Source organism: Pleurodeles waltl, chromosome 2_2, assembly GCF_031143425.1.
Source record: "Pleurodeles waltl isolate 20211129_DDA chromosome 2_2, aPleWal1.hap1.20221129, whole genome shotgun sequence".
Classification (NCBI taxonomy): domain Eukaryota; kingdom Metazoa; phylum Chordata; class Amphibia; order Caudata; family Salamandridae; genus Pleurodeles; species Pleurodeles waltl.
The window spans coordinates 958,052-976,105 of record NC_090439.1 but is presented as its reverse complement, the minus strand read 5'-3'; the positions used below and the strand labels follow the sequence as shown (position 1 = coordinate 976,105).

The 18,054-nt window shown below is 43.0% G+C and overlaps 1 protein-coding gene across 1 annotated transcript in view; it reads right to left on the bottom strand.

The window, feature by feature from the left end:
- The window catches only part of SYCP2L (synaptonemal complex protein 2 like), a 557,328-nt gene that overhangs the window by 89,526 nt on the left and 449,748 nt on the right, over positions 1-18,054 (bottom strand). The window contains exons 12-13 of the mRNA XM_069221230.1: positions 16,287-16,379; positions 16,147-16,207 (exon numbers count right to left, since the gene is read on the bottom strand). Of these exons, the coding sequence (XP_069077331.1) occupies positions 16,147-16,207; positions 16,287-16,379 (154 nt within the window). The remainder of the gene's footprint in view (positions 1-16,146; positions 16,208-16,286; positions 16,380-18,054) is intronic.

Below are 18,054 nucleotides of genomic sequence, written 5' to 3'. Positions count from 1 at the left end.
TGTGCCTCCTCCCAAGGGGAGGGGGTCACATCCCTAATCCTATTGGGGGAATCCTCCATCTGCAAGATGGAGGATTTCTAAAAGTTAGAGTCACCTCAGCTCAGGACACCTTAGGGGCTGTCCTGACTGGCCAGTGACTCCTCCTTGTTGCTTTCTTTGTTCCCTCCAGCCTTGCCGCCAAAAGTGGGGGCCGTGGCCGGAGGGGGCGGGCAACTCCACTAAGCTGGAGTGCCCTGCTGGGCTTTGACAAAGGGGTGAGCCTTTGAGGCTCACCGCCAGGTGTTACAGCTCCTGCCTCGGGGAGGTGTTAGCATCTCCACCCAGTGCAGGCTTTGTTACTGGCCTCAGAGTGACAAAGGCACTCTCCCCATGGGGCCAGCAACATGTCTCTAGTGTGGCAGGCTGCTGGAACCAGTCAGCCTACACAGATAGTTGGTTAAGTTTCAGGGGGCACCTCTAAAGTGCCCTCTGTGGTGTATTTTACAATAAAATGTACACTGGCATCAGTGTGCATTTATTGTGCTGAGAAGTTTGATACCAAACTTCCCAGTTTTCAGTGTAGCCATTATGGTGCTGTGGAGTTCGTGTAAAACAGACTCCCAGACCATATACTCTTATGGCTACCCTGCACTTACAATGTCTAAGGTTTTGCTTAGACACTGTAGGGGTACAGTGCTCATGCACTGGTACCCTCACCTAGGGTATAGTGCACCCTGCCTTGGGGCTGTAAGGCCTGCTAGAGGGGTGTCTTACCTATACTGCATAGGCAGTGAGAGGCTGGCATGGCACCCTGAGGGGAGTGCCATGTCGACTTACTCATTTTGTTCTCACTAGCACACACAGGCTTGTAAGCAGTGTGTCTGTGCTGAGTGAGGGGTCTCTAGGGTGGCATAATACATGCTGCAGCCCTTAGAGACCTTCCCTGGCATCAGGGCCCTTGGTACCAGAGGTACCAGTTACAAGGGACTTCTCTGGATGCCAGGGTGTGCCAATTGTGGGATCAATGGTACATTTTAGGTGAAAGAACACTGGTGCTGGGGCCTGGTTAGCAGGGTCCCAGCACACTTCTCAGTCGAGTCAGCATCAGTATCAGGCAAAAAGTGGGGGGTAACTGCAACAGGGAGCCATTTCTTTACACAAGCCCCCCCCAGCCCACAGGCCAGGAGACTCAGCCAAAGCTGGAAGAGTCTTCCTAGTCTGTCAGGCGAGGAAGAGTAGAGGAAATGGCTGGTTTGTTGCAGGGCCTACTCTGCCTTACATCCTCCTGTTCAGGTCATTCCCTCTGGGGAACTGACCCACTTCCACCGTGATAGGACCTAGTCTGAACTGCCTCTTGTCTGTGCTTTTTATGTCTTTACCCATTCTCTCTATTTTGAGGTCAGAGGTATCGACCTCTGCTAATCTTATCTTAGCCAGGGTCACCCCTAGCTTACCCAAAGAGGTTACCCAGAGCTGGAGTAACCCCACCATGACCAACAGGGTCAGGGGGCCTAACTTGTTATTTGGCATGGGGTCAGACCACCATGCCAAGGATAGTGCAGCCATAAAGGCTAACACCCAGCAGAGGCCACTGACAGCTGTCAGTGCCCAGAACCACACCTTTAGCTCTTCACCTACAAGGGAAGGGGCTAAGTTACAGGCTTCTTTGGGTTCAGGGTGCCTGTCTGCTGTATTAGAGTGGGGGGTTACCACATCTTGTAGTAAACACCCTTCTTCCACTCTTTCTTCTGTTAGCTGAGGAGCCACCCACTCAGGCTTAACAGTTGCCTGACTAGCCAGGACTTCTTGTGGGTCAGGTTGGATTTTATAAGAGCCACTTTTGGAGTTCTCCCCCACTGGAGCAGAATCTCCTTGGCTTGCTGGAACCTTGGCTAAAGGTTGTCCACCTTTCCTACTCTGTTTCCTTTTCTTTTTCTTCTGGGGCCTACTTGCATTTACTGCAGAGGTAGGCACTCCAGACTCCTTGGGAGAGGACTGGCCCTGGACCAGTTCTTCTCTTAGGCTCTGACTAACCTCTGGGTAGTCATTTCCAAGGAGACAATCAAGGGGGAGGTCTGTACTGACTACCACCCTTCTCCAGCTAAAAGTTCCACCCACTTCTATGGGCACAAAAGCCACAGGCCTATTAGTGACCCTGTCTGGGCTAACTCTTACTCTGGCCATCTCACCTGGGATGTACTGGTTTGAGAACACCAGCCTGTCATGCACAATAGTGTGACTGGCACAAGTGTCTCTCAGGGCAGTGGCTGGGATTCCATTCACCTGTAGGTGGTGGAAGTGTCTACTTCCCTCTGGAATCTCCAACTCACCTGTTGGGCCCTTTTTCCAGTTGAAGGCTATGAAGACCTCCTCATCTGAGGAGTCATCCCCAATGGCTACACTGGTCACCCCTGGGATTTTGCTAGGGGGTTTGTTTTTGGGACAAGAAGTGTCCTTGGTGTGGTGCCCTGTCTGTTTACAGTTATGGCACCATGCCTTAGTGGCATCCCAGCTCTTACCCTGGTACCCACCTTTGTTTTGGGTTGTGTCTCTGGGCCCACCCACCTGGTCTGGTTTTTGGGGGCCTACAGGGGACTCTTTTTCTTTGTTTCTAGTGTCACCCACTTTCTCCTGGGGAGGCTTTGTAACCCCTTTCTTTTGGTCACCCCCAGTGGAAGTTTTGGTTACCCTAGTCTTGACCCAGTGGTCTGCCTTCTTTCCCAATTCTTGGGGAGAAATTGGACCTAGGTCTACCAGATACTGATGCAACTTTTCATTGAAGCAGTTACTTAAAATGTGTTCTTTCATAAACAAATTATAAAGCCCAACATAGTCATACACTTCATTTCCAGTTACCCAACCATCCAGTGTTTTCACTGAGTAGTCAACATAATCAACCCAGGTCTGGCTCGAGGATTTTTGAGCCCCCCTGAATCTAATTCTATACTCCTCAGTGGAGAATCCAAAGCCCTCAATCAGGGTACCCTTCATGAGGTCATAAGATTCTGCATCTTTTTTAGAGAGTGTGAGGAGTCTATCCCTACACTTTCCTGTGAACATTTCCCAAAGGAGAGCACCCCAGTGAGATTTGTTCACTTTTCTGGTTACACAAGCCCTCTCAAAAGCTGTGAACCATTTGGTGATGTCATCACCATCTTCATATTTTGTTACAATCCCTTTGGGGATTTTCAACATGTCAGGAGAATCTCTGACCCTATTTATGTTGCTGCCACCATTGATGGGTCCTAGGCCCATCTCTTGTCTTTCCCTTTCTATGGCTAGGATCTGTTTTTCCAAAGCCAATCTTTTGGCCATCCTGGCTAACTGGATGTCCTCTTCACTGGAGTTACCTTCAGTGATTTCAGAGAGGCTGGACCCTCCTGTGAGGGAGCCAGCATTTCTGACTACTATTTTTGGAGTCAGGGTTTGAGAGACCCTGTTCTCCCTAAATAGGACTGGTAGGGGGGAATTTTCCTCCAAGTCACTATCTTCATCCTCTGTGTTGCCATCCTCAGAGGGGTTGGCCTTTGCAAACTCTGCCAACAGCTCCTGGAGCTGTAGTTTGGAAGGTCTGGGGCCCATTGTTATTTTCTTTATTTTACAGAGTGACCTTAGCTCCCTCATCTTAAGATGGAGGTAAGGTGTGGTGTCGAGTTCCACCACATTCACATCTGTGCTAGACATTATGCTTCTAAAAGTTGGAATACTTTTTAAGAAACTAAAACTGGTTCTAGAATCTAATTCAAACTTTTACAAACTTTTAAACTCTAAAAGAAATGCTAAACAGGATCTAACACAAGGCCCTAGCAGGTCTTTTAAGAATTTAGAAAACTTTTCAAATTGCAAAAATCTATTTCTAATGACAATTTTTGGAATTTGTCGTGTGATCAGGTATTGGCTGAGTAGTCCAGCAAATGCAAAGTCTTGTACCCCACCGCTGATCCACCAATGTAGGAAGTTGGCTCTGTATGTGCTATTTCAAAGTAAGGAATAGCATGCACAGAGTCCAAGGGTTCCCCTTAGAGGTAAAATAGTGGTAAAAATAGATAATACTAATGCTCTATTTTGTGGTAGTGTGGTCGAGCAGTAGGCTTATCCAAGGAGTAGTGTTAAGCATTTGTTGTACATACACATAGACAATAAATGAGGTACACACACTCAGAGACAAATCCAGCCAATAGGTTTTGTTATAGAAAAATATCTTTTCTTAGTTTATTTTAAGAACCACAGGTTCAAATTTAACATGTAATATCTTGTTTGAAAGGTATTGCAGGTAAGTACATTAGGAACTTTGAATCATTTCAATTGCATGTATACTTTTCAAGTTATTGACAAATAGCTATTTCAAAAGTGGACACAGTGCAATTTTCACAGTTCCTGGGGGAGGTAAGTTTTTGTTAGTTTTACCAGGTAAGTAAGACACTTACAGGGTTCAGTTCTTGGCCCAAGGTAGCCCACCGTTGGGGGTTCAGAGCAACCCCAAAGTCACCACACCAGCAGCTCAGGGCCGGTCAGGTGCAGAGTCCAAAGTGGTGCCCAAAACGCATAGGCTATAATGGAGAGAAGGGGGTGCCCCGGTTCCGGTCTGCTTGCAGGTAAGTACCCGCGTCTTCGGAGGGCAGACCAGGGGGGTTTTGTAGGGCACCGGGGGGGACACAAGCCCACACAGAAATTTCACCCTCAGCAGCGCGGGGGCGGCCGGGTGCAGTGTAGAAACAAGCGTCGGGTTTGCAATGTTAGTCTATGAGAGATCAAGGGATCTCTTCAGCGCTGCAGGCAGGCAAGGGGGGGCTTCCTCGGGGAAACCTCCACTTGGGCAAGGGAGAGGGACTCCTGGGGGTCACTTCTCCAGTGAAAGTCCGGTCCTTCAGGTCCTGGGGGCTGCGGGTGCAGGGTCTTTTCCAGGCGTCGGGACTTAGGTTTCAGAGAGTCGCGGTCAGGGGAAGCCTCGGGATTCCCTCTGCAGGCGGCGCTGTGGGGGCTCAGGGGGGACAGGTTTTGGTACTCACAGTCGTAGAGTAGTCCGGGGGTCCTCCCTGAGGTGTTGGTTCTCCACCAGCCGAGTCGGGGTCGCCGGGTGCAGTGTTGCAAGTCTCACGCTTCTTGCGGGGAGTTGCAGGGTTCTTTAAAGCTGCTTCTTGAAACAAAGTTGCAGTCTTTTTGGAGCAGGTCCGCTGTCCTCGGGAGTTTCTTGTCGTCGTCGAAGCAGGGCAGTCCTCAGAGGATTCAGAGGTCGCTGGTCCCTTTGGAAGGCGTCGCTGGAGCAGAGTTCTTTGGAAGGCAGGAGACAGGCCGGTGAGTTTCTGGAGCCTAGGCAGTTGTTGTCTTCTGGTCTTCCTCTGCAGGGGTTTTCAGCTAGGCAGTCCTTCTTCTTGTAGTTTGCAGGAATCTAATTTTCTAGGGTTCAGGGTAGCCCTTAAATACTAAATTTAAGGGCGTGTTTAGGTCTGGGGGGTTAGTAGCCAATGGCTACTAGCCCTGAGGGTGGGTACACCCTCTTTGTGCCTCCTCCCAAGGGGAGGGGGTCACATCCCTAATCCTATTGGGGGAATCCTCCATCTGCAAGATGGAGGATTTCTAAAAGTTAGAGTCACCTCAGCTCAGGACACCTTAGGGGCTGTCCTGACTGGCCAGTGACTCCTCCTTGTTGCTTTCTTTGTTCCCTCCAGCCTTGCCGCCAAAAGTGGGGGCCGTGGCCGGAGGGGGCGGGCAACTCCACTAAGCTGGAGTGCCCTGCTGGGCTGTGACAAAGGGGTGAGCCTTTGAGGCTCACCGCCAGGTGTTACAGCTCCTGCCTGGGGGAGGTGTTAGCATCTCCACCCAGTGCAGGCTTTGTTACTGGCCTCAGAGTGACAAAGGCACTCTCCCCATGGGGCCAGCAACATGTCTCTAGTGTGGCAGGCTGCTGGAACCAGTCAGCCTACACAGATAGTTGGTTAAGTTTCAGGGGGCACCTCTAAAGTGCCCTCTGTGGTGTATTTTACAATAAAATGTACACTGGCATCAGTGTGCATTTATTGTGCTGAGAAGTTTGATACCAAACTTCCCAGTTTTCAGTGTAGCCATTATGGTGCTGTGGAGTTCGTGTAAAACAGACTCCCAGACCATATACTCTTATGGCTACCCTGCACTTACAATGTCTAAGGTTTTGCTTAGACACTGTAGGGGTACAGTGCTCATGCACTGGTACCCTCACCTAGGGTATAGTGCACCCTGCCTTGGGGCTGTAAGGCCTGCTAGAGGGGTGTCTTACCTATACTGCATAGGCAGTGAGAGGCTGGCATGGCACCCTGAGGGGAGTGCCATGTCGACTTACTCATTTTGTTCTCACTAGCACACACAGGCTTGTAAGCAGTGTGTCTGTGCTGAGTGAGGGGTCTCTAGGGTGGCATAATACATGCTGCAGCCCTTAGAGACCTTCCCTGGCATCAGGGCCCTTGGTACCAGAGGTACCAGTTACAAGGGACTTATCTGGATGCCAGGGTGTGCCAATTGTGGGATCAATGGTACATTTTAGGTGAAAGAACACTGGTGCTGGGGCCTGGTTAGCAGGGTCCCAGCACACTTCTCAGTCGAGTCAGCATCAGTATCAGGCAAAAAGTGGGGGGTAACTGCAACAGGGAGCCATTTCTTTACACAGAGTCTGTGCCATTGTCCTATCCCTCAGATGCTGTCTCAGTCTCTGATCCTACGTCAGAGATGTCCTCTGCAACCTCAGTTAGGGCTTGAGCAGCAGCCATCCAACGAGACGCCATCTCTGCTACTGGCTAAACTCTCACTCAAACACTAGCCAATGCATACAGTCCCACAATTGCTGGTGGGAGTGTGTGAGATGAGTGCAACAGTGAACGTCAGTCACCTTACCCTTGCTTCTTCCCTCAATCAGCACGTTCTCTCAAGATGCTCAAAAAAACTAAAGACACACTATTACTTCACCTTCACATACCAATTGTCACAGTCTTTTGCGCCTCTGACGCCCAGTCCAACAATCATTATTGGTGCTCCCACTCCAATGACCACCTCCTCGGATTCCATCACTACCACGCAGCAAAAGTTCCCTTCATCTCTCCATAGTCCCCTCGCACATACATTTAATTTGTATTATAGCACAGGTAATGGCTTGCTTTACTAATCCACTCAGCTATTTACATAAAATACAGATTTGATCTTTGCAGTAAGCAGATAAACCTTCTGTGCTACTTTATGGCATCAAAATTGATACTAGACAAAAGTCAGATCCTTTTGAAGCAGACCCATAACAAGAATTACTTTACTTTTTTTTTTATTGCTGCCTGAAAGATACAGTTCAAACGCGTCAGTTGAAGTATGTGCATTGCTTTGAAGACGCAAGCTGTAACAGCAAGAGAACTGGTGGTGTGTGTTTCCTGAGGGCCGAATGCAGCCTTTCGGCAGATTTATTGATAAGAATAGCAACCACCAACGTGTTTCAACTCCACTTGAGTCTTGCTGACGGTAAATTAGTTTTTTTTTCCATAGCACCCTTTAATAGTGTGATGTCATTGTTACCGCCCCATCACATTCTGGTTATAGTAGTTTGACATTATACAAAAGCATATATGAAAGTAAAATTTAAAAAATAAAATGAAAAATATCACCTAAAGATGAAAGAATGTCCAATAAAAATAAAAAAATCAAATTACATTACAATAATTACTTCTGTGTAAATGAGTCTTATAACCAATGTTATTTTCTGCATTTTAAATATATTGCCTCCATTTTTGCAAATGCTAAGTTTTCATCATGAGAATGTTATACATATACCTAATTGCATATTTTAATGACCATACATATAGTCATTTCAAGCCCAAATCCAAATTCTGTTCTTAATTCAGGAAATAAAGTGGAGTTGTGTTATGATGCTGTATTAGCTGAGTTGGAAATGATTCAAAATCAGAAACATGATCATGGGGCCGAAAACATGACTCAATTGGAAAGAAAAGCTCTTCATCAACTAATGAACAATGACAGAATCATAAAACCAGCTGATAATTGGGGTAATTTAGTCATTTTCAATTCAAGTGACTATGTTAAAGAAGCTATGCGACAGCTGAATGATATACAAAATTATCAAAAATTGGATACGAATCCTACTTTAGAAATAGAGTCAGGTTAACATGCAGTTAAGGCGATGGCATCAAGAATTATTGATTAATTCAGAAGAATTGAAATTTCAAGATTTTCCAATTACACCAACAATATATTTTTTCTCTAAAATTCATAGAACTCTTAAGAATCCCCCAGAAAGACCAATTAAATTGGCTTGTGGTTCAGTCTTTGATAACATCTCTAGATATGTGGACTATTATTTGGCTCCTCTGGTAGCCTCATTGAGTTCATACATAAAAGACACAAGAGACGTTTTAAAGGCAATAGCAGATATCGTGGCAACCTGATTTTTTCTTGGTAACCATAGATGTGGTGTTATTGTATACGTCAATTCGTCATGAAATTGGTCTCTATGCCTTAGAATATTTTTTGAAACAGAGAAACATAAAAGAAACAAATCATTCATTGATGCTGATAGAGATGGTGAAAATGTGTCTCGAAAACAATGTCTTCCTATTTAATCGTCAAGTATATAAGCAAAAACAAGGTACAGCTATGGGAATCTCATTATCTCCAAGTTATGCAAAACTTACTATGGGATGGTGGGAACGAGAAATAGCATGGCAAGATCAATATCTGGAATATGTGAATAGGATTGTCTTGTGGCTTCGGTATATTGATGATCTTTTCATAATATGGAATGGATTTAAGGAAGACTTCACATCATATTTTCAATTACTAAATGATAACATCTATGGTCTTCAATTTACCTTTGACATCAGCTCAACACATACATTTTCTAGATATTTAAGCACATGTGGAAAATAATCAATTGCATACAACGTTATATAGGAAAGAAACATCTATTAATATCATATTACACGTGACAAGCTTTCACCCTAAACCACTATTAAGAAGCATTCCATTTGGGGAATTTCTGAGAACTAGAAGAAATTGTTCAAATGATGCAGAAATCGATATACAATTCAGCAATGTTAAACGATTCCTCAAGAGAGGATACCCTAAAGTGAATGTAGAATTGGGAGCATCAAAAGACAAAAAGAGAAGTTGTCAGCAAACTTTGTTTGATAATGAAGTCAAGATCCCTGAGAAACTAGAAGAAAATGAGGGTCTGCAACTAATATTAACATACAGTAAAGAAAGTAAGACATTGAAAACATTTTCAAAAGATATTAGAAGATTTTAAGGAGTGATCAAGACTTATAACATAATTGTAACGAGACCACAAATAACTTATAGGAGATCAAAATCTTTAAAAGGCATGTTGGTCAGAAGTAACTATGTAGAACATCCTAAAACAAACTGGTTAAACAAAAGTGTAACTGGGTTCTATAAATGTAACAAGTGCAAAGCATGTCAAATTGCGAAACACATGAAATCGTTTGTGGATTACAAAGGAAGAGAAGTACAGATTGTACAAAGATTGACTTGCAATAGCCAATTTGTGATATATCTGATTCAATGAGATTGTGGACTTCAATACGTGGGTAGCATAATCTGCCCACTGAAGAAGAGAATACTGGAACATACTAGAGCAATTCAACATCAAGATCAAAGTTATGCAGTGGATAGACATCATAATAAATGTCACTCCACAAATTGGATAAAAATATATCATTTTTTGGTTTAGCACAAGTAAATAATAATGAACATGGAGGAAATAGAACATTACTGTTGAGACAACTTGAAAGCAAGCGTATCATTCAACTCCGTACAAAAATCCCATTTGGGTTAAACGTGGATGAATAACTTTTTGTACATTTATAATGAACCAACTATACCAACAATGAATAGTTGAGGGTATTAGTACAATATTGAACTAAATGATTATCAAAAATTATTGGATCATTTGTGAGCAATTGCTAAGTTTTATATCAAATGGAAAATAATCATTATGGAATAAAATTATTGTTAGAATGGGGAGGATATGGATAATATAACACTTATTTTAATGTATAAACAGATATGATTGAATCTCATATGAAAGATTGATAGTTATGTTTAAATAATCAGTTTCCCAGTTGAGGTGATGTTGAAATGTGTTCTGTAAAGGCTCTTAGCCAACATTTAATGATTAATAATTGTTGTATATGTGATAAGCAGCAATGAAAGATCTGAAATGATTTATATTTTTCTACTTATGAGATAACATCATAAGCAATATATAGTTTGATAATAGAATAAGACAAGATCGGTGATAATCCTATTCTCAAAAAACTTAAAAATGATAAGAATATAAAAAGAAATACATATATATAAAAATATGCAAGTAGGTAGGATATATGTATAACATTCTCATGATGAAAACTTAGCGATTGCAATAATGGAGGCAACATATTTAAAATGCAGAAAATAACATTGGTTATAAGTCTCATTTATACAGAAGTAATTATTGTAATGTAATTTGATTTTTTATTGGATATTCCTTCAACTTTAGGATTCTACTTTGAGTGATATTTTTCATTTTATTTTTTAAATTTCACTTTCATATATGCTTTTGTAGAATGCCAAACTACCATAACCAGATTGCAATGGGGCGGTAACAAGGACATCACACTATTTAAGGGTGGTATGGAAACAAAATTTACCATGAGCAAGACTCAAGTGGAGTTGAAACGCGTTGGTGGTTGCTATTCTTATCCATAAATTTGCCTAAAGGAACTTTGGAGTGCGGTAAATTACTTTTTGGACACAAATATATATATATATATATATATACACACACACACACATATAAATATATATATATATATATATATATATATATATATATATATACACACACACACATATGCATAGAGAGAGAGATCTATATGTCGATTGTCCTCTTTGCAGCAGGTTCAATAGCAGGAAAGTAAGTCCTCTTCACCCCCAGGTCATGTCGAATAATAAAAGGTAAATTAGTAAACAATACAATCATGAACACTAGCCCGGCACCCTCAAAGCCTTGGGATGCATCTCTAAGAAAGGCGATTAAAAACAAAAAAGAGGGGAGAGTGGAGGACAAATGCACGGTTCCCTTAAGGTTGGAGTAAGTGACTATGAGGAGGTAAGGCTTTAATTTTTTTATAATTAAGCAATGGGTATCAGCTAATCAATCTGATTTGTGGGCACACCCTAATCAAAGGATTGGAACTTAATGCAAACCAAAATGCAGCTGTCAAGCTAGAAGGCTTCTTTGGTTTGAGCAATCTGCTTATGCTGCACACAGTTTCTTCTGGAGATTAACACCAAGAACTGTCCTCCTCTTGTCACCTTCAGAGTCCGTCAGATACAAGTCTTCTCCCTCACCATCTAGTTGGGAGGAAGGGCACTGGCTTTCCTTTTGGGTAAAATAATTTTGATCACTTATTAGAAAAAATAGGCCAATTTCACCATCATTACTTATAACACAGATGTGAACTAAAACATCCCTCTCCACATACAAAAAACGTGCTTGTCTGGCATTAAACACTGTGAAACGACAGTATATAATTTCCTATGAAACCTCTTGAAAGTTAACCTTCAACATGTCAAGCAATACTGGACACAAGAAACTGCAGACTGAAAATCACAAGGCAAATTATTTAGGCTTCACATTAGAAAGCAAAGTTAGAGTACACAGACAACTAAAGTTGTCAAAGTCAAAAACTACCAGCTGCTGCATCCCAGGAATAAAGAAACAACTCTCACTCATTACGTTCTGCTTAGAATGCAATCCTCTAGCATTCTTTCTATTACAATATAGATGCTCAGACATCAAGAGACCCTACAAGGCAATTCTTCCCGAAACTCCCTCAAAAGGATAATTTAATCCAAAAACTTAACTGTGGACTGCCAACAACAGAGGGATTCCCATCCCTCTCATTTTAAGGAGCAGATACTATATTCCAGCAGAAGGCATTTTACACTAAGCTTACTCTGTAAAACCACTAATAAAGGGCCAAGATGCAAAATTTTCAGAAACTGGTAAGCTAGACCCACAGCAGAGGTGAAGAGGGTGCCTTAAATTCTTCTCCTCAAAAAAGAACAAGATCCCAGCCCTCCTCTCAAACAATCATATTAAAAAATATACTGTCCTTTCACAGACAAAATAAACTGCTGCCTCTGTCGATTTATGCAACCAACATAGCTAAAAGTTCTTTACACCCATGACCTGACATATATCCACAATATCTCTACTAGCCATGAAAATGCAGTCAGGAATCCATAGCTTTTGTTTCATGCATTATTCTGTAAGCCTAATTGTAGGATGTTGGCTCTGTATATGCTATCTCAAAGTGAGAGATAGTGTGCAGAGTCCAAGGCTTCTCCTTAGAGGTTGATAGTGGCAAAATTAGAAATACTAAGCTCGATTTTGTGGTAGTGTGGTCGAGCAGTAGGCTTATCAGAGGGTAGTGTTAAGCATTTGTTGTACACACACAGGCAATAAATGAGGAACACACACTCAAAGACTTACTCCAGGCCAATAGGTTTTTATTAAGAAAAATATATTTTCCCAATTTATTTTTAGAACCACAAGATACAAATTTGAGGTAAGTACATAAAATGGAAGGTACTTCACACAGTTAAGTACAGAACTTTGATTTAAAACAGTAGTACACACAGTTTTGGTTAAAATGGCATATAGCTATTTTAAAAGTGGACACTGCAAAAATCAACAGTTCCTGGGGGAGATAAGCATTGGTTAGCTTTTCAGGTGAGTGAAACACTTACACAGTCAGTCTCCTGGGCATAGGTAGCCCATCGCTAGGGGTTCAAGGCAACCTCAAAGCCACAGCACCAGCAACACAGGGCCGGTCAAAGGAGGGCCCAAAACACATAGGCACCTATGGAGAACAGAGGGTGCTCAGGTTCCAGTCTGCTAGCAGATTAAGTACCTGCGTCCTCTGGGAGCAGACCAGGGGGGTTTTGTAGAGCACTGGGGGAGGGTGGGACAGACATAAGCACACAACACACCCTCAGCAGCACAGGGGAGGCTGGGTGCAGTGTGCAAAGTAGGCAGTGGGTTTTGTATCGAAAACAATGGAGGGACCCGGGGGTCACTCTGGCGATGCAGGCAGGGCACAGGGGGGCTTCTCAGGCCAGCCACTGACTGGTCTAGAATGAGGGCCACCTGCTGGTCACTCCTGCACTGGTAGATGGTTCCTCTCGGTCCCGGGGGCTGCTGGTGCAGTGCTTGGTCCAGGGGTCGAGTTCCTTTCTTACCAGGCAGTCAGGGGGAGCCTCTGGATCCTTTATACAGGCGTCGCTGTGGGGGTGCATGGAGGTCTACTCAGGGAGTCATCATTGGAGTCACCTTAGGAGTCTCCTCTGCAATGTTGGTTTCTCCATACTCATGCCGGGGGTGTCTGGTGCAGAGTGGGAAGACTCACGCTTCTGGTGGAAAGTTGAAGTCTCTTTAAAGTTGTTTTTTTGTTGCTGTTTTGTAGTTGTTTCTGGATAGGGCCGCTGTCCTCGGAAGGTTCTTGGTTCTTTAGTTGCAGGTCAGTCCTCAGAGGTCGCTCGTATCCGCTGGATGAGTCTCTGTGCAGGTTGTTTGAGTCTGGAGACAGGCCGGTAGGGTTGGGGCCAAGTCAGTTGTTGTCTCCATTGTCTCTGCGGGACTTTCAAGTCAGCAGTCCTTGTTGTAGGCTGCAGGAATCTGCTTTCCTGGATTCAGGGTCACCCATAAATACTGAATTTAGGGGTGTGTTTAGGTGTGGGGGGCAGTAGCCAATGGCTACTGTCCTGGAGGGTGGGGCTACACCCTCTTTGTGCCACCTCCCTGAGGGGAGGGGGGGCCATCCCTATTTCTATTGGGGGAATCCTCCAAAACCAAGATGGAGGATTTCTTAAGGCAGGGGTCACCTCAGCTCAGGACACCTTAGGGGCTGTCCTGACTGGTGGGTGACTCCTTGTTTTTTCTCATTATCTCCTCCGGACTTGCCGCCAACAGTGGGGGCTGTGTCCAGAGGGGCGGGCAGCTCCACTAGCTGGGATGCCCTGGGCGCTGTAACTATAGGCATGACCCTTTGAGGCTCACCGCCATGAGTTACAGTTCCTACAGGGGGAGGTGAGAAGCACCTCCACCCAGCGCAGGCTTTGTTCCTGGCCACAAAGTGACAAAGGCACTCACCCCATGTGGCCAGAAACCTGTCTGGTTGTGGCAGGAACTGGTCATCCTAACACTGGTGTTTGGACTGGTATATAGGGGGCCTCTCTAAGATGCCCTCTGTGTGCATGTTTCAATAAATCCTACACTGGCATCAGTGTGGGTTTATTGTGCTGAGAAGTTTGATATCAAACTTCTCAGATTTCAGTGTAGCCATTATGGAACTGTGGAGTTTGTGTTTGACAAACTCCCAGACTATATACTCTCTATGGCTACCCTGCACTTACAATGTCTAAGAATTGGCTTAGACACTGCAGGGGCATAGTGCTCATGCAACTATGCATTCACCTGTGGTATAGTGCAACCCTGCCTTAGGGCTGTAAGGCCTGCTAGAGGGGTAACTTACATATGCTGCAGGCAGTGTGAGGTTGGCGTGGCACCCTGAGGGGAGTGCCATGTTGGCTTAGTCATTTTCTCCCCACCAGCACACACAAGCTGTGAGACAGTGTGCATGTGCTGAGTGAGGGGCCCCAGGGTGGCATAAAACATGCTGCAGCCCTTAGAAACCTTCCCTGGCCACATGGACCTTGATCCCAGGGGCACCAGTTACAAGGGACTGGTGTGCCAGGGCTGCGCCAATTGTGGGAACAAAGGTACAGTTTAGGGAAATAACCCTGGTGCTGGGGCCTGGTTAGCAGCATCCCAGCATACTTTCAATCATAACTGGCATCAACAAATGCAAAAAGTTAGGGGGTAACCATGCCAAGGGAGGCATTTGCCTACACTAATTGTTCAGTGGTATGAGAACGCAATTGGGTGCAGTTCAAATTATATCAAATTCCTGCACTCAAAAAATAAAAAATAAATATTTTTAAGTTAATTTTAATAAAAATGGGTAAGGTCAATCACGATTTAAAGACAATCACTTATACAGTTATGGTGGGTCATATCAAGAAAGCCCAGTTGAAAACAAACGTTTCCAGATAACCAGTATCTCAGTAGATAGTTGCTTCCTCTGCAGTTATAATAGTGAAAAGTATACTCATTGTATGGTGTGTATAATTCATATTCACTTCGAGTATTTAATCTTAATTACACCCCTTCCTCTACACGCTCCATCTTATCATTTGCACTCTTTAATGCTTATTTGATGAAATAAGACGACTATTTTTATTTTCTTCGCACTCTGCTTTTTCTCACGTTTTACATACTGATGATACCATGTAAAGATGAACAATATCAAGTATTAGAATATACACTTTTGCCTGAATATCCGAGCAAAGGTCTGTCAGATTGTAAGTCATCAGGAGCGAGACATAATTGTGAAATCTGCTTTACACTGTCACAGCTAAAATATTAAGAGTGCAAGGTTATTTGTGGAGGGCATGTGCAAAAACACCTCTTCAACTATTATGCTGGTGGATACATAATCCGCTAACACCCAATCGATTTGTTGCATTTTGAGACGAAGAATAAAACATCCAAAGTTTGACTATGATACACTGAAACAGAAAGAGACCAAACACCAGAACATTTCTACGTGAACAAGTGACATACAAGTTATGGAAGGATTTCAAAACGAGCAATCATAAATCCTGAAAGGAATTTGCACTTGCTGGTATGCCGTGGAATAGCTACTGGGACAATCCCAATTCGATTTACTAGTGGGGTGGGGCTAAATGTTAAACTAAATTATATACACCAACTAAACGATAAAAGTTACTGATAGGATGTTTAATTTGTAGCAAAATTAACTCTTGAAGAAATACAAAATGTCAAGATGCATAAAGACCACCACATTCTGTTCAGAAAATAAAAAATCAGTTGTGACTCATTTGATTGAAAGATGGGGAGTAGCGAAAATTTACGGAGTATCACGTGGGAGCGCAGCCCACGTAAGGGAAAGCAACACTGGCAAAACGTATTTGTGGAGATTAGACATCCACCTTTCAAATCCAAATGTGCTACTACTGAAGTGCAGATACCCAGGAATACTGCAGGTTTACCTTTCAAGCTGTAAACATTTACTTCATCCTTTGCCAATGTGACTGTATCCCAAAGGGAACCCTAAGAAAAAATAAAATTAAGAATCAGCCTTTTCCCCTTGAAAGCACATTGACTACAGAAATAAACATGTTGCCCTTACCGCTGAATTATCTATGAGGAAAGTTATGCTTTGACTTCCAATGTTGAAATCAATCCAGAATTTTTCTAGGTTGCTATCTGCAGGCTTCTTTAGCTGTGAAAACAGAATTAAAGTGCGAAATACAAGTAGGGTGCTTTATCAACTAAAGTGTACACATTTACGACAACCATGAAAACAGTGAAAGACACATTACCTGGCTGTGACAAGCATACTAGAGAGAGGTTTAATATTAAAATACTTCCAACACAAACTGTCTCAGAATACTTGAGCATTAAATAAATACCAATCAGAGTGCATAGTTGATATGTGCCCTTCAAGACAAAGCAATGTCCAACAACATGAAACACTGGTAAAGTTATGGTGTGGCAAAACTAGCAAAATCGTATTAAGCACGCACCTTCCATAAATGTGTATGGATTCAGTTACAAATTATGTAGCTCTTCCACATTACCGAGAGAGGTTTTTAGTTTTTGAGGAGACAAACAAGCAATGTTATGTTCCAGCATCGTCAGGGTAACAGATGCCTTAGATTGTGCCACTGATGCCTATTGCCAAGTACAAGTTTCAAATACTGGATATCTATGGATGCAAAGAGCTTTCCTGTCTAGCACACTATCTTTCATAAATTCAAACAGTGATTATCAGACAATTAAAAATACAAACATAATGGAGAAATATATCCAAAATTCACACGTTTAGCATTACATTCGCAGTGAAAATGCATGCACTCTGCAGTCTAGTTGGTTGTGGATGCACCTTCTCCATTTTACCAGATCTACGGGGACTTCTCCAAGCATAGTTGTCATTAAGGGCCATCATCTATAGGATATCCACGTTCATCACACTAACCCTAATCATCTCAATGCCTTGAACTGTGTGACCTTTTTCAACATCTCTGCAGTCTTATGCCCAACCTTAAACAAGAATTATCCGTCTGCCTTCTAATATTATACGTTTCATTTAACCTCTGACCTTTGATTATTGCTCTTCCATGTTTCAGACCGAGATATTCATGTGAGTCATTTTATGGTTACGTGTAAACCACTATAAAGAAAAGACATAGGATATAGTATGTTTCTGGTATGATCTGTGTGTGCTGTGTATTCATTTCTGTGCATACTTACCTTCTCTGAAGGGCATATCCAGAACTCAGCCATTGGTGACCCTCTCCCTAGTTATGCTCCAGTAACAGTCTACTGCATTCTTACACCAAGGAGTCACTGGTACACAGGCTCTTAAGAACGTAAATACAACCTTCTAGCTAAACATTTCATGAGATGCAGTAATGTAGTGCAATGATCCCTGCTCAATCAATATCTCAAAATTGTGAGCCCACATTCACTGTCCAGTTGTTTCGAACATTGATAAGAACATTTGTGGTGCTTACCTGCAAATATGCATCTTAATAAAATAATAATAGGTGTTTTAGCAAAGACATTAACTATTGTTTTTTGAATCTTTTTCTTCTTTGTGCTTCACTTTTTTGCTCCCAATGGGCTTAACTTTGGGTATTGCAATATTGGACATGGTTAGCAAAAGGACAAGAGTGAAATATAGGCAGCTAGTATAAAATTAAAAAAAATAGTAGGCAGTTTGCAGAGGATACTCTGGAGGGTGGGGCTACACTGACAAATTGGGAATCTGACTGCACTTTATACTTCATAACGGAAAAATCACACTGGCTGCAAAAATCAAACCTATGCTATTGCCTACTGAAAGGGCTCAATATAAATGTTCCTACCGATGTCTGTAATGCATCTATCCAACA